Source organism: Bos grunniens, chromosome 13 (assembly GCF_055505025.1).
Source record: "Bos grunniens cultivar Pamir isolate PY7600 chromosome 13, Bosgru_T2T1.0, whole genome shotgun sequence".
Classification (NCBI taxonomy): Eukaryota; Metazoa; Chordata; class Mammalia; order Artiodactyla; family Bovidae; genus Bos; species Bos grunniens.
Window position 1 is genome coordinate 75,432,762 of NC_141177.1, and position 25,824 is coordinate 75,458,585.

Genomic DNA, 25,824 nt, shown 5'->3' on the forward strand with positions numbered 1-25,824 from the left:
AAATATTTAAGAAGGATTTTTTTTTCATGTTGAGTCCTGAGAGATTTACTTTCTGGAGTAGCTATCCATTCTTAAACAGTTAAAAGCCGACTTATGTAAATACAACCAAATATTCAAAACTAAAAATGAGTAAAACATTGATTAAAAAAAGAATACTGTGGTTCTAAGACTTGGATTTTTTTTTTTTTTTTGATACCTATCTTTATCTTTTACTGAGAAAATCTGCCTCCTTGACTTTTCATTGATTTTTCTTCTTTCCCTATGCCTATTACCAGGTCATCCTATTTCTAATTAGCCACCACACTGAGCCTTACACTTTATGCCTATCTTGGAATCAACATTCTTAAGGTTGTCAAGAATGTATACAAAGGTAAATTTGCATGTATTTGAATTTTGCCCAAGGGGAATTTATGGTTGGAGGAAAATAACTGAATATTTGAAGTAATTTGGAAGGAATAAGGTCCTTCCACATACCACATCTAGGAAGCATGAAAGATAGTCAGATTTTTCACCTGAAACTCTTTATGGTAAGACTGAAATGAAAATCATGTTTAAAGCCTAAATTTAAACATTCTTTCATATTAATAAAGCTGCGCTCATTAATAATTCATAGAAGAGACCTGCCACTGTAAAATGAACCATTAGATTTATTCATTAATTTATTTTTATTCTTTTACAACCTAAAGCAAACATGTGGGTACATATTGAAAAAGAGCTGTATATTGAAAAAAAAAAAAAAAAGAATGGATAGAGGAGAGAAATTTCAGAAAATTTTATCCCTCAATTAACAACAGGAATATTAGAGAATTCTTGGCAGCCCAGTGGTTAAGACTCTGTGCTTCCACTGCAGCGGACATGCATTCAATCCCTGATGGGGGAACTAAATAAATAAAAGGCATACTATTCTTTCACAGCAAAAAAAACTGTATCCACAAATGTAATATTAACCACGTAACTAACTTATTTCTAGACTGTGTTAAGTAACTATCACTTTTCCTTCCATTCTGTTTAAAAGTTCCTCCTTTAAGCAAAACTGAAAGGCAGGTCCAGTTCTTGGTGCCTCACTTTGCTGTCTGTTTCTTCCAATCTCCCTCCAGACCCCCTTTGAATTCTCTGCTTTCAGGCTGAGGAGTCTAGTACTTTTATCATCCTCTAATTTATCCTTCCAAAATGAAAAGTAATTTGATACATTTCCTCAAATTAAGGTACTAGGAAATTAATTATCTGCTAATCTCATGAGTATTTGCATTTTAAAGGAAAATTGCAGAGAAAGAAAAATGCCTGACCATCCTAAATTACTCATTAATTATGGAATTTCAGGTTTCGTGAGAAGATATTTTAAAGTGATGAGAAAATTACAGAATACTCTCAAATTGTACAATGGACATGATGACCGGGCCTATTTATTTTCCTGGATTGTCAGAAGATTGAGACAAATTATACATATTGAGACAAACACTACATCCTGTAGGTCTTCAGTTCCAGTCAGTTGCTCAGTCGTGTCTGGCTCTTTGCGACCCCATGAATCGCAGCACACCAGGCCTCCCTGTCCATCACCAACTCCCAGAGTTCACTCAGACTCACGTCCATCGACTCAGTGATGCCATCCAGACATCTCATCCTCTGTCGTCCCCTTCTCCTCCTGCCCCCAATCCCTCCCAGCATCAGAGTCTTTTCCAATGAGTCCACTCTTCCCATGAGGTGGCCAAAGTACTGGAGTTTCAGCTTCAGCATCAGTCCTTCCAAAGAACACCCAGGACTGATCGCCTTTAGAATGGACTGGTTGGATCTCCTTGCAGTCCAAGGGACTCTCAAGAGTCTTCTCTAGCACCACTGCTCAAAAGCATCAATTCTTCAGCGCTCAGCTTTCTTCACAGTCCAACTCTCACATCCATACATGACCACTGGGAAAACCATAGCCTTGACTATATGGACCTTTTTTGGCAAAGTAATGCCTCTGCTTTTGAATATGCTATCTAGGTTGGTCATAACTTTTCTTCCAAGGAGTAAGTGTCTTTTAATTTCATGGCTGCAGTCACCATCTGCAGTGATTTTGGAGACCCAAGAAATAAAGGCTGACACTGTTTCCACTGTTTCCCCATCTATTTCCCATGAAGTGATGGGACCAGATGCCATGATCTTCATTTTCTGAATGTTGAGCTTTAAGCCAACTTTTTCACTCTCCACTTTCACTTTCATCAAGAGGCTTTTTAGTTCCTCTTCACTTTCTACCATAAGGGTATTATCATCTGCATATCTGAGGTTATTGATATTTCTCCTGGCAATCTTGATTCCAGTTTGTGCTTCATCCAGCCCAGCGTTTCTTATGATGTACTCTGCATAGAAGTTAAATAAGCAGGTGACAATATACAGCCTTGACTCCTTTTCCTATTTGGAACCAGTCTGTTGTTCCATGTCCAGTTCTAACTGTTGCTTCCTTATCTGTATATAGGTCTTAGGAGATATCTAAAATGTCTTGGAACACAGTATTATTATTATCAATCTTATTACTGATTAAATAAATATACATGTTATTTGGTTTACTGCCAGTAAAATTTTTTTTTCTTTTTCTAATTTTATTTTATTTTTAAACTTTACATAAATGTATTAGTTTTGCCAAATATCAAAATGAATCCACCACAGGTATACATGTGTTCTCCATCCCGAACCCTCCTCCCTCCTCCCTCCCCATATCATCCCTCTGGGCCGTCCCAGTGCACCAGCCCCAAGCATCCAGCATCGTGCATCGAACCTGGACTGGCAACTCATTTCCTACATGATATGTTACATGTTTCAATGCCACTCTCCCAAATCTTCCCACCCTCTCCCTCTCCCACAGAGTCCATAAGACTGTTCTATACATCAGTGTCTCTTTTGTTGTCTCGTACACCGGGTTATTGTTACCATCTTTCTAAATTCCATATATATGCGTTAGTATACTGTATTTATTTTTTTCCTTCTGGCTTACTTCACTCTGTATAATAGGCTCCAGTTTCATCCACCTCATTAGAAATGATTCAAATGTATTCTTTTTAATGGCTGAGTAATACTCCATTGTGTGTATGTACCACAGCTTTCTTATCCATTCATCTGCTGATGGACATCTAGGTTGCTTCCATGTCTTGGCTATTATAAACAGTGTTGCGATGAACATTGGGGTACACGTGTCTCTTTCCCTTCTGGTTTCCTCAGTGTGTATGCCCAGCAGTGGGATTGCTGGATCATAAGGCAGTTCTATTTCCAGTTTTTTAAGGAATCTCCACACTGTTCTCCATAGTGGCTGTACTAGTTTGCATTCCCACCAACAGTGTAAGAGGGTTCCCTTTTCTCCACACCCTCTCCAGCATTTATTATTTGTAGACTTTTGGATCGCAGCCATTCTGACTGGTGTGAAATGGTACCTCATAGTGGTTTAGATTTGCATTTCTCTGATAATGAGTGATGTTGAGCATCTTTTCATGTGTTTGTTAGCCATCTGTATGTCTTCTTTGGAGAAATGTCTATTTAGTTCTTTGGCCCATTTTTTGATTGGGTCGTTTATTTTTCTGGAGTTGAGCTGTAGGAGTTGCTTGTATATTTTTGAGATTAGTTGTTTGTCGGTTGCTTCATTTGCTATTATTTTCTCCCATTCTGAAGGCTGTCTTTTCACCTTGCTAATAGTTTCCTTTGATGTGCAGAAGCTTTTAAGGTTAATTAGGTCCCATTTGTTTATTTTTGCTTTTATTTCCAATATTCTGGGAGGTGGGTCATAGAGGATCCTGCTGTGATGTATGTCAGAGAGTGTTTTGCCTATGTTCTCCTCTAGGAGTTTTATAGTTTCTGATCTTACGTTTAGATCTTTAATCCATTTTGAGTTTATTTTTGTGTATGGTGTTAGAAAGTGGTCTAGTTTCATTCTTTTACAAGTGGTTGACCAGATTTCCCAGCACCACTTGTTAAAGAGATTGTCTTTAATCCATTGTATATTCTTGCCTCCTTTGTCAAAGATAAGGTGTCCATATGTGCGTGGATTTATCTCTGGGCTTTCTATTTTATTCCATTGATCAATATTTCTGTCTTTGTGCCAGTACCATACTGTCTTGATAACTGTGGCTTTGTAGTAGAGCCTGAAGTCAGGTAGGTTGATTCCTCCAGTTCCATTCTTCTTTCTCAAGATCGCTTTGGCTATTCGAGGTTTTTTGTTTTTCCATACAAATTGTGAAATTATTTGTTCTAACTCTGTGAAGAATACTGTTGGTAGCTTGATAGGGATTGCGTTGAATCTATAAATTGCCTGCTGAATAACCAACAAATCACAGAAGAAGTCAAAAAAGAAATCAAAATTTGCATAGAAACAAATGAAAATGAAAACACAACAACCCAAAACCTGTGGGACACGGTAAAAGCAGTCCTAAGGGGAAAGTTCATAGCAATACAGGCACACCTCAAGAAACAAGAAAAAAGTCAAATAAATAACCTAACTCTACACCTAAAGCAACTAGAAAAGGAAGAAATGAAGAACCCCAGGGTTAGTAGAAGGAAAGAAATCTTAAAAATTAGAGCAGAAATAAATGCAAAAGAAACAAAAGAGACCATAGCAAAAATCAACAAAACCAAAAGCTGGTTCTTTGAAAGGATAAATAAAATTGACAAACCATTAGCCAGACTCATCAAGAAACAAAGGGAGAAAAATCACATCAACAAAATTAGAAACGAAAATGGAGAGATCACAACAGACAACACAGAAATACAAAGGATCATAAGAGACTACTATCAACAATTATATGCCAATAAAATGGACAACGTGGAAGAAATGGACAAATTCTTAGAAAAGTACAACTTTCCAAAACTGGACCAGGAAGAAATAGAAAATCTTAACAGACCCATCACAAGCACGGAAATTGAAACTGTAATCAAAAATCTTCCAGCAAACAAAAGCCCAGGTCCAGACGGCTTCACAGCTGAATTCTACCAAAAATTTAGAGAAGAGTTAACACCTATCCTGCTCAAACTCTTCCAGAAAATTGGAGAGGAAGGTAAACTTCCAAACTCATTCTATGAGGCCACCATCACCCTAATACCAAAACCTGACAAAGATCCCACAAAAAAAGAAAACTACAGGCCAATATCACTGATGAACATAGATGCAAAAATCCTTAACAAAATTCTAGCAATCAGAATCCAACAACACATTAAAAAGATCATACACCATGATCAAGTGGGCTTTATCCCAGGGATGCAAGGATTCTTCAATATCCGCAAATCAATCAATGTAATACACCACATTAACAAATTGAAAAACTAAAACCATATGATTATCTCAATAGATGCAGAGAAAACCTTTGACAAAATTCAACATCCATTTATGATAAAAACTCTCCAGAAAGCAGGAATAGAAGGAACATACCTCAACATAATAAAAGCTATATATGACAAACCCACAGCAAACATTATCCTCAATGGTGAAAAATTGAAAGCATTTCCTCTAAAGTCAGGAACAAGACAAGGGTGCCCACTTTCACCATTACTATTCAACATAGTTTTGGAAGTTTTGGCCACAGCAATCAGAGCAGAAAAAGAAATAAAAGGAATCCAAATTGGAAAAGAAGAAGTAAAACTCTCACTATTTGCAGATGACATGATCCTCTACATAGAAAACCCTAAAGACTCCACCAGAAAATTACTAGAACTAATCAATGACTATAGTAAAGTTGCAGGATATAAAATCAACACACAGAAATCCCTTGCATTCCTATACACTAATAATGAGAAAACAGAAAGAGAAATTAAGGAAACAATTCCATTCACCATTGCAACGGAAAGAATAAAATACTTAGGAATATATCTACCTAAAGAAACTAAAGACCTGTATATAGAAAACTATAAAACACTGGTGAAAGAAATCAAAGAGGACACTAATAGATGGAGAAATATACCATGTTCATGGATTGGAAGAATCAATATAGTGAAAATGAGTATACTACCCAAAGCAATTTATAGATTCAATGCCAGTAAAATTTTGAAAAATATATTCCTTTGGATAAATTAGAGTAAAGCAGACATCTTGACCCTCTGCTGTGATCCCAAAGCCTTTGGCTTAAGAAATGTGGTACCATCAAATATTTCACTTATTCATTTCTAATCTGACACAGTAAAACATTTATGCATGATTTTGCAAAGCTCCATGGCTGAGGAGGTTGTCAATTCTAGAAAATGAGATGCCCAGAAGCCAGGGTCTCTGAATGTGGGTCCCTAAGATGTTGAGCTTATCTGTAGCTGCAGCACAGACTAGCTGATCCAGACCAGTAGAATACTTTATTCTATTTATGACACTTGTTGCCTTAAAGGCACTTTGTTATATATTTTGTTCCTCCTTATTCATTTTTGTAGCTTTATTGTGAAACAACACAGAGTGGAAGAAACCGTGATAATGTATGAGAACTTTAGAGTTAAAAATTAGATTACAAAGTTAATACAGCTACACGTGGTGACAAAATTAGTGTAATTTAATTAAATTCAGTGTATCTACTGAGCCATAAAGGTCTGTGGTATGCTCTGCGCTGTCAATACAGACATGAGTTGGTTATATTAACAATGATATTACATCATGAGAAACGCTGGACTGGAAGAAACACAAACTGGAATCAAGATTGCCGGGAAAAATATCAATCACCTCAGATATGCAGATAACACCACCCTTATGGCAGAAAGTGAAGAGGAATTGAAAAGCCTCTTGATGAAAGTGAAAGTGGAGAGTGAAAAGTTGGCTTAAAGCTCAACATTCAGAAAATGAAGATCATGGCATCTGGTCCCATCACTTCATGGGAAACAGATGGGGAAACAGTGTCAGACTTTGTTTTTTGGGGCTTCAAAATCACTGCAGATGGTGACTGCAGCCATGAAATTAAAAGACACTTATTTCTTGGAAGGAAAGTTATGACCAACCTAGATAGCATATTCAAAAGCAGAGACATTACTTTGCCAACAAAGGTCTGTCTGGTCAAGGCTATGGTTTTTCCAGTGGTCATGTATGGATGTGAGAGTTGGACTGTGAAGAAGGCTGAGTGCCGAAGAATTGATGCTTTTGAACTGTGGTGTTGGAGAAGACGCTTGAGAGTCCCTTGGACTGCAAGGAGATCCAACCAGTCCATTCTGAAGGAGATCAGCCCTGGGATTTCTTTGGAAGGAATGATGCTAAAGCTGAAACTCCAGTACTTTGGCCACCTCATGCGAAGAGTTGACTCATTGGAAAAGACTCTGATGCTGGGAGGGATTGGGGGCAGGAGGAGAAGGGGACGACAGAGGATGAGATGGCTGGATGGCATCACTGACTCGATGGACGTGAGTCTGAGTGAACTCCGGGAGTCGGTGATGGACAGGGAGGCCTGGCGTGCTGTGATTCATGGGGTTGCAAAGAGTCGGACACGACTGAGCGACTGATCTGATCTGATTATTAATGATTATGAATAAGATTATACCACTAGTTATTAACAACATTAATACTTTTAGTTGCCTAAATACAGTATCATGAGCTAATATAAAATATATACTGGCCTCTGTCCCAAGTACCTGGCACAGAGCTCCTAGAGACTTTGTAATTTCTGAGGTGACAAGGCCACTGGGACACCCCTTGTTCTAATATTCGTCTTTGACTCCATGCCTGACACAGCGCTCCTAAAACCCTGGCAAATCTCTAAGTGATGAGAGCATCAGGAACATCCGTTGTTCTCCTGAGTTGACCCTGAGTGGGCTTCTGGATGACCTGTGGATGGAGGCTGGTCACCAGAACTAAGACATGATCAGAAGCTTGGGATTTCCATTCCTATCTCTCATCCCCCAAACAGGGGAGACCGGCTGGAAATGGAGCTAATTATTGATTGTGCCTATATTCCCAGTTGGTGCTAGTGGTCAAGAACCTGCCTGACAATGCAAGATCCCGCCTGACAATGCAAGATCCCTGGGTCGGGAAGATCCTGTGGAGGAGGGGATGGCCACCCACTCCAGTACCCTTGTTTGGAGAATCCCACAGACAGAGGAGGCTGGCAGGCGACAGTCCCTGGGGTCTCACAGAGTCGGACACGACTGAAGCGACTTAGCATGCAAGCACGTACCTCTGAGTAAGTCTCCATAATATCCAAATAGTGCAGGTTTGGGGAGTCTCCCAGTGGGCGAACACATCCAGGTCAGGCGGTAATAACCCACCCCAACCACACGGGGACAGAAGCTCCTGCACTCCCGACCCACCCAGACCTAGTCCTGTGTATCTCTTCATCTGGCTGTTCAGCTGAATCCTTTACCACGTGCTCTGATAAACTGGTAAAGGCATATACGTGTTTCCCTGAGTTCTGTGACCTGCTCTAGAAAATTAACTGAACCCAAGCAGAGGGTTGGATCATTGGACCTTCCAATCTATGGCCAGTAGATCAGAAGTACAGGTGACAACCTGAGCTTGTGACTACTGGCATTTTAAGCTCACATGTGTGCATCCGCGTTTGTGCGTAGGGCGGGGGAGGGCAGCAGTCTTATGAGACCTGGTGCTTAATTACTCTCTGGGATCTGAGACGATCTCCAGGTGCACAGTATCAGAACTGAGTTAAGTTGCAGGGCACCCGGGTGGTGTTGCAGAGAATTTCTTAGCATGGGAAAATCTCCATACATTTGGTGACCGAAAATGTTGTAAGTGACATGATCTGTGAGAGAAGTAAAGGAGACTCACGGAGAAGAAACTCACATTAGGGAAGAACAAGATTTTTCTCTCCACAGGAGGAAGGAAAAAACTGAGATTTTCCTTTGCAAATATACTAACTGAACACTTCACGCTAATTTATTTCTGTATGAAAACATCAAGAAATGATATGATGATGTCTAGAGGTCTGGTCTTCCAAATATGAAAGCACAAATGTTCTCAATCTCTTAAACCTGCCAAATTATACACTATGAAAATATCTTACATTTAAAGTAACATTACCAAATACTTTTATAGAGAACTATATTATCCAGTTATCTTACATCCATTATTTCAACTGATCCTCATAACAGCCTCTGATGTAGACAGTAATGATTTACTGATTCTTTGCATATAGAAACTGAGGCTACAAATATTGATGTGACTTTTCTATGGTCACACCAAGTTGATCTGATAAATGAGTTTATGAGAAATTTTCTTTAGTATGCATATAAATGAACTCAAGTTAACTTTATTTTCCAGCTTCCCAACCAAGATTTTGATATCAAACATTTCTCTCCATCTGTAGTGATGTCTATAATGTAGAAACTTGTACAATAAAAGATGTGTCCAGTATGATAACTTTTCTACAAAGTTTCCATTTCCCCCCGTATGACAACAATTTGATGATATTAGCACCATTACCTTTAATGATGGCCAAGAACATGACACTCAATATAAAGTAGAAAGTTTCATTTCCTCCTTCAAGAAAACAAAGTCAGTCAGCTACCATGGAGAACATTATGGAGGGTGTGTGAAATACCAAAAATAGAGTTACCACAGGGTCCAGCAGTCCCACTCTTGGGCATATATCCTAAGAAAACCATGATTTGAAAAGATACATGCACCCCAATGTTCACATGTGATTTAAAATAACCAAGACAGGGAAACAAGCTACATATCTGTCACCAAGTGTATAGATAAAGAAGAAGCAGTATGTATATACAATGGAATATTACTCAGCCATTAAAAAGGATGAGATAATGCCATTTGCAGCAACATGGAGAGACAGTTTATCATATTAAGTGAAGAAAGTCAGAGAAAGACAAGTACCTTGCAATATCACTTATACACGAAGTCTAAAAAATGTGATACAAATAAACTTATTTATAAAACAGAAACAGACTCAGACACAGAAAGTAAACTTATTGTCACCAAAAGGGTGGGATAAGGTAGGAGTTCGAGATTAAGAGATGTGCACTACGATATATAAAATAAACAACAAGGTCTTAGTGTATAGGATGGGGATCTATATTCAAAATCTTGCAATAACTCATAATGGAAAACAATCTAAAACAAATATATATATATGGATCACTTTGTTGCTTGCCTAAAACTAGCACAACATTGAAAATCAATATACTTCAATTAAAAAAAGAAAGGAAGGAAGATAATTTTTTATTTTTAGTACGAGACAAGGTATTTGATGGCAACTCCAGTCAACCATGCAAGAATGTAGTGATTAATTTAGCTGGATATTTTCCTTCATATTTTGCTGATATTTCCCATCTACATTTTTATTTACTAATATTGGAATGACTTCACTTAAGTGCCATCACCTGATAATTTTATCCAAATAACATGCAATTAACCCCTCAAAATCATCATCAAATGCATCAACGTAGACCTAATTTCAATATCGGGACAACTAGCGTGTCACACTGTAGGGTATCTGAAAAGTTAATTTAACTTAGTCCATGCTTCTTTCACTGTTTACTTTGCAGTATCAAGTAGAGTAACTACTTGATAAGACGTGATTATTTTAAGGTCATAATAGTTAAGAGATGTTTAGTTTTCCTGTTGAAAGGGTGAGTGCTGCTTATATACTAGACTAGTCTCTTCTTACTAGTTTCAAGGAAATTATTACAGATGCCAGTGAATTTGTTAGTAAATTCTCTTCAGGTCTCAGGGATCATATTTCCCAAATTGGAAACTTCTATACATATCCATTTTCCCAAGCATTTCAGTCCCATTTGCCTCTTTTAATCAAAAAGCTATATTATTGACAAAATATTAATTATTCCCAGAATGTTCAGGCTGCTTTGATTGTTGTTATTTTCATGTAGAGCACAAAATGAGTCAACTGGTTTGGTAGCTTGCTTTGCATCATTCTCTTTGAACTTCCACTTTCTCCTCTAAGATAGAATAGGGTCTTATTAATTCACTTGCAAAGAGAAACATTTTTTTAAATCAAAGGATGAAATGAAATATCTAGCTCTGTTAACAAGGAGGAAAAGATGTAAAAGGCAGCATAATTGGCTTGAAGAAAGTCTTCTTATTTTAAGCAAACCCACTAATGTTCATTGGAAAAGGCCCTTTATAATCATAATAATTCACAAAAAGTACAGTGACCATCCAGTGTTATCTAAATGTGTCTGACCCTCAATGCTCCTTGTGCAAATAATAAAATCACCATAAAACCACCACTTCTGTGAACTTGCAAGGAATACTGATCCATTCAGCCTGTTAAGAAGGCAAGTGTTTATCTTCCTGCCCCATGATTTCAGCAAGGTTATCATCTATCTGAAAAACCCAAGGGATTCTGCCCCAATTAACTTACTATTGTGTATTTACACTCTCATTTTTCTCATAGTTTTATTTTCCCGGTGTAATTGAGATGTAATAAATGTAGGGCATGTTACAAAATAGAAGCAGGTGAATAAACACCTCCAAATCCAGCTAGAGAAGACCCCCTTTCATCTCAGCCTACTGCTATGGGAAAAGATTGGATCCACATTTTCTGAACTCTCCCACCTAAATGTAGAAGGGTAAAACGTAGAAGGGATGTGGCATATCCAAGTATAGAGCATTAGTTTAGGATGACCAAAATCAATCTAAAAGAACAACATCTTTCAAGTTAAAACACACACACATTCATGAACATTTTCTTCAAAAGATAATGACAACAGGGAGAAAATAAATTAGATGTGATGGTTCCAGTTCTGGGATGCTATCATCTTAAATTCAAAATAATTAAGCAATTATGTCAGACATACAAAAAAGTGGAGTCATGATAACCAATAGGCTGTCTCACTTCCTAAGCTGGTTAAACTTAGTTTTCCGAATAACAGAAATTATTTGTGGACAAGATTGATTTCCAGCATATAAAGGCTGAAAAGAATAAGAAATAGCGTAAAAGTACTTACAACTGATCGGATGTTATTTTCTTTCACCAGTTTCAGAGATGATCTATAGCACTTGGCAAGGTCTTCCTTGTGGGAACCGTTAAGGTGACCTCTGGCGATTGGCCCCACAGTGTGGATGACATCTGTAAATGCAAAAGGAAGGAAAAATAGGGTAAACGGGAAATTTTCGCTTTTCACATAACCGTTGCTTTATTTATTTTAGGTATTTGTTCTGGAGTTTAGAGACAAGCAAGCTAAGAAATATTGATGATGCAAATGCTTCTCTGGTAAAATATTTTAGATACCATAGCTTTTTAAAGTAGGCAATATTCCAGGAAGGTGATAATTATGTAAAGGAATCCCCTACCAGTAAATTGTTCTATTGTTATTGGTCAGATCCAAGCATAACAAATTATAATGTAAGATGTGAATAATTGGTACACTGCTGCTGCTGCTGCTGCTCCCCCGTCCCTGGGATTCTCCAGGCAAGAACACTGGAGTGGGTTGCCATTTCCTTCTCCAATGCAAGAAAGTGAAAAGTGAAAGTGAAGTCACTCAGTCATGTCCGACTCTTAGCTACCCTATGGACTGCGGCCTACCAGGCTCCTCCGTCCATGGGATTTTCCAGGCAAGAGTACTGGAGTGGGGTGCCACTGCCTTCTCTAATTAGTACACTGGCAAAAGACAAATCCTCAGTATGAGATAAACAGAAATAATTGCCTACAAAGCATTCTGAATTGACATAGGAAGGAAGAACCAATGTTACATATCACCTTGCATACAAGATAATAGTGTCAGACATTGTAAAAACTATAAAGAAGGGCAAGTTTCTGAAAAAGTCAAAAAATATAATAATAATCCTAAAAGTAATCATTTTAAAATATCCATAGCAATTTACAATGCAATCTACCAATGCTCACGCACATAAGATATGCTGGGGATATTAGTTCGTAATAATTCCCTAACTTCTAGTTTTGACTATAGTAAATCTCAAAAATCAATGTATACCTCTCAACCTCTATTTATATTTAAAATACAATATTTAATGTTTTTGCTTTTGCATATAAAACCAGTAATTCTGGCACACATAAACATTTAAATTTAGGAATTTAATGAAATAGAACCGTCCTCATTTTAAGTCAATAAAGATAGTAAGAAAAAAACTAAATTTTAATCCAAATTACTTGAAAAGGCCTTTATTACTCCTGCTTCTCAGTCTTATCTGTTAATCTGGATTATCAACTCATTCCATTGATGTGAATAACAAGAACTGATCAACTTTGATGAAAAAGATAAATTTAGTCTTCTATCATTAGAATATTATAATGAAATGAAATTACTTGCTTTGGCTAATTAGTACCAGTCAATTTCAAAAACAGTAGAAAGAATAAGAACACTTTACTAAAATACAGCTATGGAATACTTAATGGTTTTAAACTGCAGATGAAATTTAAACAGTGGAAGAGAAATCAGGAAGACAAAAATCTTTGTTGATTGTCTGCTAAATGTCAAGAGTATTATTTGATGTTGAGAAAATCCCCAAATGTTGATTTCAACTTTTAACAGCTTTAAACAGTATTTAAATCCTTGTTCAGATAATGCTGACGATGATATCTTGTGATCAAAATAGGCAGAAACCTTATTAGTGAGTTCATGTTGATTTCAGACAAACCTGGTTTTAAAGTGAGAACTGCTATGATTCAGAAAGACAAAATAGAGGGAGATTAGGTTAAAGACGCTTACTCCTTGGAAGGAAAGTTATGACCAACCTAGATAGCATATTCAAAAGCAGAGACATTACTTTGCCAACAAACGTTCGTCTAGTCAAGGCTATGGTTTTTCCAGTGGTCATGTATGGATGTGAGAGTTGGACTGTGAAGAAGGCTGAGCGCCGAAGAATTGATGCTTTTGAACTGTGGTGTTGGAGAAGACTCTTGAGAGTCCCTTGGACTGCAAGGAGATCCAACCAGTCCATTCTGAAGGAGATCAGCCCTGGGATTTCTTTGGAAGGAATGATGCTAAAGCTGAAACTCCAGTACTTTGGCCACCTCATGCGAAGAGTTGACTCATTGGAAAAGACTCTGATGCTGGGAGGGATTGGGGGTAGGAGGAGAAGAGGACGACAGAGGATGAGATGGCTGGATGGCATCACTGACTCAATGGACGTGAGTTTGAGTGAACTCTGGGAGTTGGTGATGGAAAGGGAGGCCTGGTGTGTTGTGATTCATGGGGTCGCAAAGAGTCGGACACGACTGAGCAACTGAACGGAACTGAACTGAACTGAGGTTGTATTTAGCATAGGCTTGCATGCACTCCTGTGCACACACACACACACACACACTAATGTTTTTTTGTGTAATAACAAGAATTGTAACATGATTGCAACATGATTTCCCAAAGCAGGTAAGATATGGGTTTAAAGTGAAAGTCGCTCAGTCGAGTCTGACTCTTTGTCCCCATGGACTATACAGTCCATGGAATTCTCCAGGCTAGAATACTGGAGTGGTAGCCTTTCCCTTCTCCAGGGGATCTTCCCAACCCAGGGATCGAACACAGGTCTTTTGCATTGCAGGCAGATTTTTTACCAGCTAAGCCACAAGGGAAGCCCAAGAGTATTGGAGTGGGTAGCCTATCCCTTCTCCAAATGATCTTCCTGACCCAGAATCAAACCCTGCATTGCAGGTGGATTCTTAACCAACTGAGCTATTGGGGAAGCCCCCTGTACCTATATTTAAAGTTTTACCATGATTTTAATATGCAAACTGAGTCTAACCTACCTTATAAGTGGACATGTAGTACAAGATACATCTTGGGTATCTCAGTTACCAAAGAATATTAGACAGTAGTCAAGAATTTTTAGAGATGAAAAGGACAGTATGGAAAATTTAATCCATTCTTCCCTTGCTCAGTGGATCCATAGGAGAAGGAATTATGCCCAAAGTCTCAGATCAATATAGGGAGACACATTGTCACAAAAGCAATATGATTGTGAATTAACTTTTCTCAATACAGCTGTTTGTTGAAGGCAATAGCGTACATTTGTATATATACAGTTTTCCATGCTTACCGTGAATTCTATTCCTTTAGCCTCATACTTTGTATACATGCAAATTCTCATTGGCTATCACTATGCAAGGAACTACCCTAAAACTTGGTAACACATTTTATCTTAACAAAATCTTCAAACAAAAACATGTTTTCTTAACAAAAATCACCACTTGATTATTTTAATGACTTTTTTGGATCAACAATTCTGAAATGGCTCAGCTGGAGGGTCTGGCAGGCATGGAGCCCCAGAAAAGTCATAGTTACGCAGCAGCTAAGGCTGAGCAGGGACTCACCATGGGGGCCGGTTTGGGTTTTCTGATGAAACCTCAGAACAGTCAGATTGCTCACGGGACAGCGCAGGGCTTCAACACCAAATGCCGGAACTGGAAGCTGTGTCATCTTTTCTCTCAGCCTTGGGACTGACAGTGTCACCATCACTGTACCCTGATTGCTTACAACTGTCACAGTTCCACCCATTTCAAGTGGACTGTGGACATGTTTTAAAATGGGCACAAGGAAGGATTCCCCAGACACCCAGGGCTTTCTTTGGAGTTAGCAGGTTTATCAAATACGAAGTCTTGAGGTAGATGAATAAGATATCATAGGAAAAACTGATATGATTATTTCCATGCAGGTGTTCATGAAAACAGTATGGGGGTCCTTCAGAAAATTAAAAACAGAATTACCATGTGATCCAACAATATACTTCTGAGTATTTATTCAATGGAAAGAAAAACATCCCCAATAGATATGTGCCCCTCCGTGTTCACTGCAGCACTGTTTACAACAGCCCAGCTGGTAGCTCAGCTGGTAAAGAATCCACCCGCAATGCAGGAGACCCCAGTTTGATTCCTGTGTAGAGAAGATCTCCTGGGGAAGGGATAGGCTACCCACTCCAGTATTCTTGGGCTTCCCTGATGGCTCAGATGGTAAAGAATCCAGATGCCTGCAATGCAGGAGACCTGGGTTTGATACCTGGGTTTGGAAGATCCCCTGGAGGAAGGCAGAGCAGCCCACTCCAGTATTCTTGCCTAGAGAATCCCCATGGACAGAGGAGCCTGGTAGGCTACAGTTCTTGGGATTGCAAAGAGTCAGACATGACTGAGCAACTAAACATGGTGCAGTTCATTGATATAATCGGTTTCCAGTGATGGATGAATGGATAGTATATATATATGTATATATATATATATATATATTCCATACACAATGGAATACTATTCAACCATAAAAATGAAGAAAGTTCTCCCATTCATGAGAATATGGATGGAACTTGAGGACATTACACTAAGTAAAATAAATCAGAGAGAGGAAGACAAATACTGCACTATCTCGCTTATATGTAGACTTTTTAAAAAGCAAACAAACAGCAATCTCATAGACACAGAGAACAGATCGGTTCTTGTTAGAGGCAGGGGACAGAAAGGAAGGCATGAAGTGGATGAAAGAGGTCAAAAGGTACAAACTTTCAGTGATAAACAAGTTCTGGGAATATAATGCACAGTATGGTGACCGCCGTTGATAATACCATATTGTATATTTGAAAGTTGCTGAAAGAGTAGATCTTGTAAGTTTTAATCAGAAAAAAGAAATCTATTTCCAGTATGAAGTTCTCAGACATATTATTTTAATAAGTCAACTGCTGATTTAATTTAAAAAAAAATCAGAACTAGAGGAAGATTGAATATGAAATTAATATGCTTACTAATTGCAAATACAATCCAATTTTGAGCTCACAGAACACCTGTAGCTCCTAGATAGAACTGCCTGGCCCTGCACAAATTTTGTTTTTTCCTCTGTCTCAAAATCTGGCAGGAACTTGTAGGCAAATGAGAGGGCAGGGATTACTGTTACAGAATCAGCATTATATCTCCCTGTGAGCCATGACAGTAATGCTGTTTCCCTGAAATGTCTGGCTCTGCATTCCAGAAAGGAAGAGCAGCCTTTGTGCACGTGAAGCCCTTTCTTACACAACTGAGGAAAGTCAAGAAAACGGTGTGATCTGCACATTTCATCAGCACTTCAAACGCAACTCCTGGAAGAGGTATGGAAAACGAGATGGCAGGCCCTTGCGTGCTTTATCTGACTATAACCTGTGGCAAGACAAATGAGCCTGTTTTTGCTCATCTATTTCTGAAATCAATCAGCCTCTAAATCAGCTCTTTTGTTTTGAAGCTGTAACCACCACCTTGTGTTCCCCCAGCTTGTTCTACCCTGGGAAATTAGTCTCAAGTCTATAGAAAAGGAGGGTAGGATGGAAGGTCTGCTTTGAAGGGGATGCCGGAGGGAGCCTGCTTTCATTTCCAAATGTGTAAATTGAAAAATGTGCAGGTGGAAGGCCAAATAAATATTGAAAGCAGTAGAATCATTTACTAAGATTCGATCAGACTTCTGCTTGATAAAACAAATGCAGCAAAAACATTCTGTGAAAAAATATTAGCATAATGAATTTTGAAACAAATGAGGGAACCTATATAGGTTGCTCTCATCGTTTTCCATTTGAGAAGCAACTGTGCCACGTTCAAACTGTTAATGAACAGTCAGACCAGAAGTAGAATCAATTACACATTGCTTTCATTCACTCCATTCTTGTATTCATAAGCATAATCGGTCCATCTAACTGACTGCATAATGATGCCATGCCCTGTCAGTCATATTCAAATTGCATGAATTTTAAGAAGAAAACCAATGCATGGGATTAAATTGATTTTCTTTTCTAGAGCTACAACCACAAAACCAAGCACTAAAAGTATTATTTGCAAATCTTATTGGCCAATTTATATGATAAGCACCACCAATCTATGACCCAAAACAGAATACTTGAAGTTCGGTTAATGGGAAATTGAATTACAACCTGATAGCATTACAAAGTAAACGCTGCCTTTTCTTTCCATATAGGTCAATGTTTTTCATATCCACATTTTCAAAGCTTGTTTTTATTATATTTCAAGAAACAATCAATTGTCCATAAGATGTTCCTTTTCAACCTACAGCAGACATCAGTGAGATTGTGTTTCAGCTTCAGCACATTTCCAAGTTTGGATTATTCTCGTACTCATTTCTTCAGGTACATGTCTGATTTCTTTCCATGCTCAGAAAGACTAGTCATACAGCTCTGTGCATGGGTTTGGGATAAACTAGCACTTACAATGCTATTTTCTAGTCTATTTTCCTTTGAGTCTGTGAGTTGAGCTTGTTGTCTTTGTTTGTTTTCCCCTTCAATGTTCTTAGTTACAAAGGACTTCTAGTTTACTTCTCTGAGCCTTCTTAGATCTCTGTGTCTAGGATTAAATATACAGTAGCTAAACACCATTTGCACTTTACAGCTGATACGGACACACAGAATACACTGTCAAAACTTGAACTAGTACACTCAATTCATTTTCAGGCTTGAATCCCATTTTTACATGGAAATAAGATAGCATTGTTTGGGGCATCTTGTATTGACAATGTTTGTGCTTCACTGACTTCACAGTTGTAAAGTTTTAAGCTTAAATTGTGAGGATCAAGTCTTAAAATAGTAATTGAGCACTTTCTACCAAAAATGTTATCCTTCAGATTAAAAAGAAGAAGAAAGAAGGGGCAAAGCCCATTTGCAATTTGTTACCAGCTCTCCTTCTTCTGCCAAAGATTTATTTTAGGTCAGTCCTAATGGGACTGTGTCCTCTTTCAACCAGACACCTACCCATAAGGGTCTATTTGCAATAATATAGATTGCATTTCTATAAAACAGATATCCTATGGTCAGCCATTTATAGGATCTTTGAGATTCCACAGGATACTGTGGGCATATTTCCAACAGAGAGAGGTCTCAGAGAGACTGTGGGAAGCTGAATTTTCTGCAAAATTCCAACATTTCCACCATCATTTTAGAATGAACCAAAAGAGAGCACATCCTAGAAGGAAGTGAGTCAAATACATGGCATTTGTAATGTTTGAATAGCAGGGGTTGAGAGGAGGTAAGCCGACATAGACAATACGAGTTTTTCAAGGAAAATAATAATAAGGCCTTTGTTCCAGTTCAAGGGATAGGCAGCCACTTGCAGCTTTTTCAGAGAAATGTAAAACCAGTACTTTATTAAGACGCAAAGGGAAAGTGGGCTTTAAAATTCTATGTAGTCAGTAACAATAAATGAATGTCAGTCCCCACTGCAAGGATGTCTCCACACATGCAGAATCTGGGCTGGGACTCAAGTGCCAGAGGAGTCAACTTGCTTGCTTGTCACCAACCTTCCTTTTCAGCTCCCTTGCCACCCCACATCTGGACAAGAAAGATTTTTTGCCGTCATTCCCTCAGTCATTAATTCTATCCTTTATTCAATGAATAAATTCATGAAGTGCCAGGTACATAAGGCAACTGCTCTACGCACTCACAACAAACAGCTTGTGAGCTTTTTCTGACTCCACATCTTTCCTGGTATTGAGAAAGCCCCTCCACTTTGCCTCTCAAAATCCTTCCCATCCCATGAAACTAAAAAAAAAAAAACAAAAAAAACAAAACCTGACCTTCTTTGAACTAAATTGAACTCATTTCTCCTCTTTTGGTCTCCAATATCATTTATGTTTGACCATTTACTTGACTTTTAACATGAACATTTCTGTACACATGACTAAGAAGATTCCATCATTCAGAGCTCTTCAGTAACACAGCAAGCATTCTGCCATAGGAGGCAGGTGATTTCCTGTCATCAGAGGCAATCAAACATGACTACATATGCATCGAGTCCTTCTAACTCGGATGCTATGATCCTGTGTTTCCTGGCTTCACATATAAACTCTGCTTCCACTGGAGAAGACATGACCCATCTATGCCTGAGTCTCCCACAAAGTCAAGAATGCTATGGGAACCGTTGCCTAAGAGATAATTAGTGAATTTCTGAGTGGTTCAATAAAAGTTGGCCCAATGTAATCAATCTAACCAGAGATGATACACTGGATTAGAGGAAACAATGAGGTGGCATGGACAGTCTGGACTGAGCAAGCAGTGGAATGTAGTTCGACTGGTTCGGATCATTCAACACTAATTTTTATAGAGCTGAGAATCTGTTTCTTCACAGAACGACTCAGCAAAGCGTCATCAAAGGTTTCCTAATAACTGGACTACAGACAAAAAAAAAAAAAAAAACAACTCTAACACCATCACACTTTTTAATAAAAGCTAAAAGATTCTTCCCAAAGACTTCCAACAAGAAAAAATGTGTAGTGATTTTTTTTTGCCTTTTTCTGCAAGAGATAATTAAATAAATGCATTTTAAAAACATGTCACTTCCCTCATCTGCATATGGTTCATTTTAGAATAAATTGGCTTTGTTCTAGAGATTGGTTTTGGCTCTCAAATCACAAAATGGAAAATTACAGACTCTCTACATGTCTTCTCAAAAACTTAATGGGATCACTTTTCACATTTCTTTAAAAAGTGACATTTGGGTATAATAAACACACCTTTCCATCAAAATAAACCAAACTGCTCCCAGAGCTCAGTCCATTCATAAGACAGTGCTGGGCTACAGCTACTCCATACCTTGATAATTGTGCTCTCTTTTGGTTGCACTTTCATGGTCTACTCATCCACAAGGTTCCACATCTAATTATATAGAGGAACGTTTGTATTTAGAAAAGACAACTGAGGACAGAACATTTTAAGAGATTAACATCAATTCTAGACAGACCCCTCAACTCCCCACTTGTGTCCCTCACAAGTATCCTATCTACTTTTTGCCTATCAAAAAAAAAGAGAAAGAAACACATTGATTCTAAAAGAAAGAATACATGGAAATCTGTATACAGAGAAGTTGCATTTTTCACGAGTTCCCTTATACAAATTCAGTGATATGAACAAGGGGTTAGCAGCAGTGAAAATGACAAATGTTTAAATAGTAAGGGCAATTTCACGAAACATTTCCATAATGAGTGTCTGCTCTCGTATGAACATGAAGTTACATTGCTGGACCCCAGGAATGTCACCCACTTCTCAGATATGATTGGTGCTTTGTGCATAATAGAATCAGTTTTCAAACTTTTTGGTTTCAGGACTCTATAAAGTCTTAAAAATAACTGAGCACCTGTGAGAACTTTTGTTTTGGTGGGTCATATCTATCATACGGGGCTTCCCTGGTGACTCAGTTGGTAAAGAATCTGCCTGCAATGCAGGAGATGCAGGTTCAATCCCTGGTTTGGGAAGATCCCCTGGAGAAGCAAATGGCAACCTAATACAAGTATTCTTGCCTGGAAAATCCCATGGACCAAGGAGCATGGCAGGCTATCGTCCATGGGGTCAAAAGAGTCAGGCATGACTTAGTGACTAAACCACCACCACCATATATCACACAAGAAAACAAAAGGACATTTACGGTAAACTATCAGGAAAATGATGTTATCACATGTCAGCTAACTTCTGGAAAACTGCACTGCACACTCAAGAGACAAAGAGAGGGAAAATGCAAACAATTTCTGAATATTATTATGCACATGGAACTGACCTCACAAATCCCCTGAAAGAGGTATCCTTAAACCACACTTTGAGAATTGCTACACTAGAGTTTGTTGCTATGCAGATCTAGTAACTAAATATAAATAACACCGCTTCTATGGAAAATTGACACCATTAACTACTGTACCTGGTTCTCAAGTTTGAAGAAGCAGTGATCTCTTTCAGTTCTATAGGGGAAACTACATGTACTGGACTTGTTAAGAAATGATACTTCTCTGCTTCAACTTTTGTATGAGTTGAGGGATTTTAAAAGAGTAATCTTGCATATGTGTGTGTTAAGCTGTGCGGTCATGCCAGCACCATGTGACGCTATGGACTGTAGCCTGCCAGGTTCCTCTGTCCATGGGAGTCTCCAGGCAAGAAGACTGGGGAGGGTTGCCATATCCTCCTCCAGAGGATCTTCCAACCCAGCGATCAAATCTGAGTCTCTCAAGTCTCCTGCATTGGCAGGCAGGTTCTTTACCACTAGTGCCATCTAGGAAGCTCAAAAGAATAATTTTAACTGAATGCAAAACTGTCTTTTGGGTCTAAAGTATCTCAATCTTAGAACCTAATTTCTCTTTCCACTTCTGTGAGATAGTGATCAGATCATCTCTACTTGCCAACATCTTTTGAATAAAAAAGCTCTTGTTAAATAAGCAGTTTGCAAGGACTCAAGAAGTCTAAGATGACTTTCAACTGATTTTAGTAGAGAATGAAATGGCAGACTCAGCTTTTTAAACACAAATGCTCCAAGATAACCCAGGATAAAGTGGAGAGGGGTCCTTTAGGATCGTGCATTCCCAAGAGAAGTCGTGACCACAGTTTCCTTCCTCGTACTTCCTTCGTCATAGAATGAGTTGGAAGCTACGGAAGGGAAGGAAACCAGCTAACATTAAGCCAGATTGGAAGGAATGAGAAAGGGACAGACAATTCAAGAAACTTAAAGGTTCTGGCCAATTTTGATGATGGTTTCAATGTGGATGGGAGAAAAGAGAGAAAGAGTTGAAATTCATCCTAAGTAACTTCACTCTGGGTGACTGAGGGGATGATAGGAATGGCAAAATCAGAAGAGTAATTGAGACCCAAATTATTGTAGTGTTTGTAAGTCTTCTAGAAATCCATCCTTAACATAAAAATAAAATGCAGAAAGGGGACAAGGATAAGAGAGGATGAGTAAGAGAAACAAAATGTGTACAGTTGAAGGCAACTAATTTTCCTCTCTCAAAGTACATTTTTCCCCTCCTTCCCTGCCTATTTTGGGTCTGACATAGAATCACTCAAGGGAACAGAGTATATCACTGAGCCTTTCCAGCGTAATTCATTGTGAGGGTAAGATTCAAAGAGGTCAAAACAAGTGCTTCTGCAAGATTATTTAGTGGAAGCCATTAATGTAAAACCACTCTAAGAAAACCAAGATACCTTTTCATAGTGATTCAGATGCTAACAATGAAGTGTCTGCCTGGGAGCTCTGATAATTAAGTAATGAATGCCAGATTTCAAAAGAAAGAAATACCTGTAAGTGAATAAATAATATCTGGTGCTTGATTCTCTAGTAATATACTATTGTGTAGGCCAATGAATAAACATTCCAATTTTTATTTGAAAATGGGTTCAAGCGCAAGATGATATGATAACATGACTGAAGAGGGGCTCTGGTGAGAGAAGTAAGTGGAGTGGAAGGATGAGTAGTTTATTATGAGTAGGAGAGTATTGTAAAGAAGTCTTTAAAGACCTCAGAAAAGGATGATCACTAGAATGTGACCATCACATAGTTATAACCGGATAGGATGATACGAAGAAAGAACGAGAAAACAAGTCTTCATATCCCAATGGGAAATCCCACTCACTGACTAGGCAAACTTGGTCAAATTAGTTTTCCTCTCTTCTCTATAAAAAACAGAAAAATATTTACTTTTCAACTTAATAATGGGGAATAAATTAGCTATTATATGTGAAAGCATCCAGCATAGTACCTGGAATGTTGTAGGAGAACTCCAACTTCACTGATTATTATTAATACTTACAGTTAAATGTATTCACATTGTATATAAATAGCAGAACAATAAGCTCTTTCATATTTAATCAATATTTCACCATTACACTCTCAAAATTCCTAACTATTCTTAGAAACTGATTATGTCAGAATTTGTACTTTACTGGCTTCTTTGCTTCTACTATTTCTTGGACTCCTGGTTTTCTCTTTCTTAAACTCTTTCTTTCCCCCCAAATATTTGAATAATTCTTTCAGAGATTATCTGTAGCTAAGAATTTTCTAAGTCACTGGATTTTTCAAAAGCTTTTAGTTTGTTCTCATTTCTGAATGTTAGTTTTCTAGTATCTATGACCCTAGGTTCAAATTAATTTTTCTCTCAGAATTTTGACAATTTAGCTTCATTTACTTCTACCATGAGAAAAAGCCAGTTTGATTTTTACACCTCCATAAGTAAGCTGGATTTCTTTTTCCCTCCAGAAGTTCTGTGAACTTCCAATTTATACCCAGAATTCTGAATTCTGTCTAGGTTCTCTTAGGACAGGAATTCTTTTTTCCATCTTAGTTATGAAGTCGTTACTATTCTTTCCTTTTCTCCATTTGTTCTATAAGTCTTAATAGATGGGTTGCATATGTCTGAGAGTAAATCTCAATTGTTCTAACTTTCAAATATTTAATCTGCTGCACATTCTAGACTATTTCCTTGACCTATTCTTTGGATCAATGAGTTAATTGTCAGCTGTTTCCTTTCCATTATGCATTTCTTCATTTGAAAACTTCTGTTCTTGTTTTAACTTCCAGGAATTTTTATTTCTCTTGTTAGTACTTCTTTTTTTTAAATACTACATGCCTTACATATAGTTCTTTTATCTACCAACTCGTTTACTGGCTATAAACCCTGTTGCTGTCCAGGCTAAGACTCTTATAGCTAGCTCTTAATGGATCTGAATTCACTTAATGTATGCCTTCATGTTTTTTTGTGATATTTCTAAAAAGTGAAAGTGTCAGTTGCTCAGTCATGTCTGATTCTTTGTGACCCCGTGGACCATAGTCTGCCAGCCTCCTCTGCCCATGGGATTTCTCAGCAAGAATACTGGAGTGGGCTGCCATTTCCTTCTCCAGGGGATCTTCCCAACCAAGGGATGGAACCTGCATCCCTTGCGTCTCCTGCATCAGCAGGTGGATTCTTCAGTGCTGAGCCACCAGGGAAGCCTGGACCATACAAATTATATATATTTTCATCACATTTTTATTTCTAATGCAAATAAGTAATCCCTGTCAGGGCACCTCAAATAAGATAAAAAGATATTTGTAATGCTCTAATTGATGACTGACTTACATAAACAGACATTTTAATAAGAGATATACTTCTTAGGTAGCTAACAACAGAATTATAGAAATTGCTAAGATGCTCACAGCTTTTTTTTAAATGATAAAAGGTATGATTTTATTTTCCCAACATGATAAAGCAGCATATGCTTCCAAATTGAAAATACATACACACACACACACACACACAGAGGAAAAAAAGGAGGAAAAATATTCAGTGTTTTCATGACTCAAAACATATCTATCCACATCATTCTAGCTATTTCACAGTGCTTCTTTTATTTATTTTTTTTAATTTAAACTTATTTATTTTAATTACAGGCTAATTATTTTACAATATTGTATTGGTTTTGCCATACATCAACATGAATCCACCACGGGTGTACACGGGTTCTCTTAGAATTGATTACAACACTATTCCAAGTCAGACCTACTTTAGACCCCATCTTTTATAAATATTATACATTTTAAATAAAAACAGATTATATGTTTACCAGAAGAGAATAGTCAAATATGAAGAGTTGTTCTTAGATACCTAATCATTTTGCATTAATTACAAATCCTATTTACACTTGTTAAACTAAAATGGGATATTTATTTTTACCCTAACCAGTAGATCTATATGCATTACACACTTTGCAGTCCAGAGATATTTAAAACGGAAACACATGAAGCAGCTAAATTATTTTCTAAAGCATCCTTTCTGTACAACATTTTGAATACACAGAAGACAACATGTTCCAACAACGTTCTAATAGGATTTTTAACAGTGTTACTGCTTATTTCATCCCCAAAGACTAACGTCTTAGTTTTCTCTACTATAGTAAATGGACTGCAAGACACTGCTGTCTAAAAAAGACCCTAAAGAACAACAAATTTAAACTTTTTAATGGAATCATCATTGACAATTTTATTGATGGAATAATACAAAAGGTTTCATAGGATAGAACCAAATATCTTTTATTTCTATGCCTTTTGATCTTCCCTTTAAACAGAGAAAAATAGCCGTAAATAACCCAGAGCTGCAATTGATTTATAAAATTTCATGAAGACAACTCTTTCCCCTTTCAAATATACACTAGGGGCTTAAGAATCCACCCGCGGGGTAGGAATCCCTGGAATCCCTTCAGAGTCCACACTGGGGTTCTAGAAGCCT

General features: G+C 37.8%; 1 protein-coding gene across 6 annotated transcripts in view; it reads right to left on the reverse strand.

Annotated features, from left to right (window-relative positions):
* Nucleotides 1–25,824, reverse strand: part of MACROD2 (mono-ADP ribosylhydrolase 2) — a 2,315,241-nt gene that overhangs the window by 961,156 nt on the left and 1,328,261 nt on the right. For all 6 annotated transcript variants that reach the window (XR_015139977.1, XM_086335015.1, XM_086335014.1 and 3 more), the window contains exon 6: nucleotides 11,851–11,972. Coding sequence is in view for 5 of the 6 variants with exons in the window: in XM_086335015.1 (XP_086191141.1) it covers nucleotides 11,851–11,972 (122 nt within the window). In the remaining variant the exon portion in view is untranslated. The remainder of the gene's footprint in view (nucleotides 1–11,850; nucleotides 11,973–25,824) is intronic.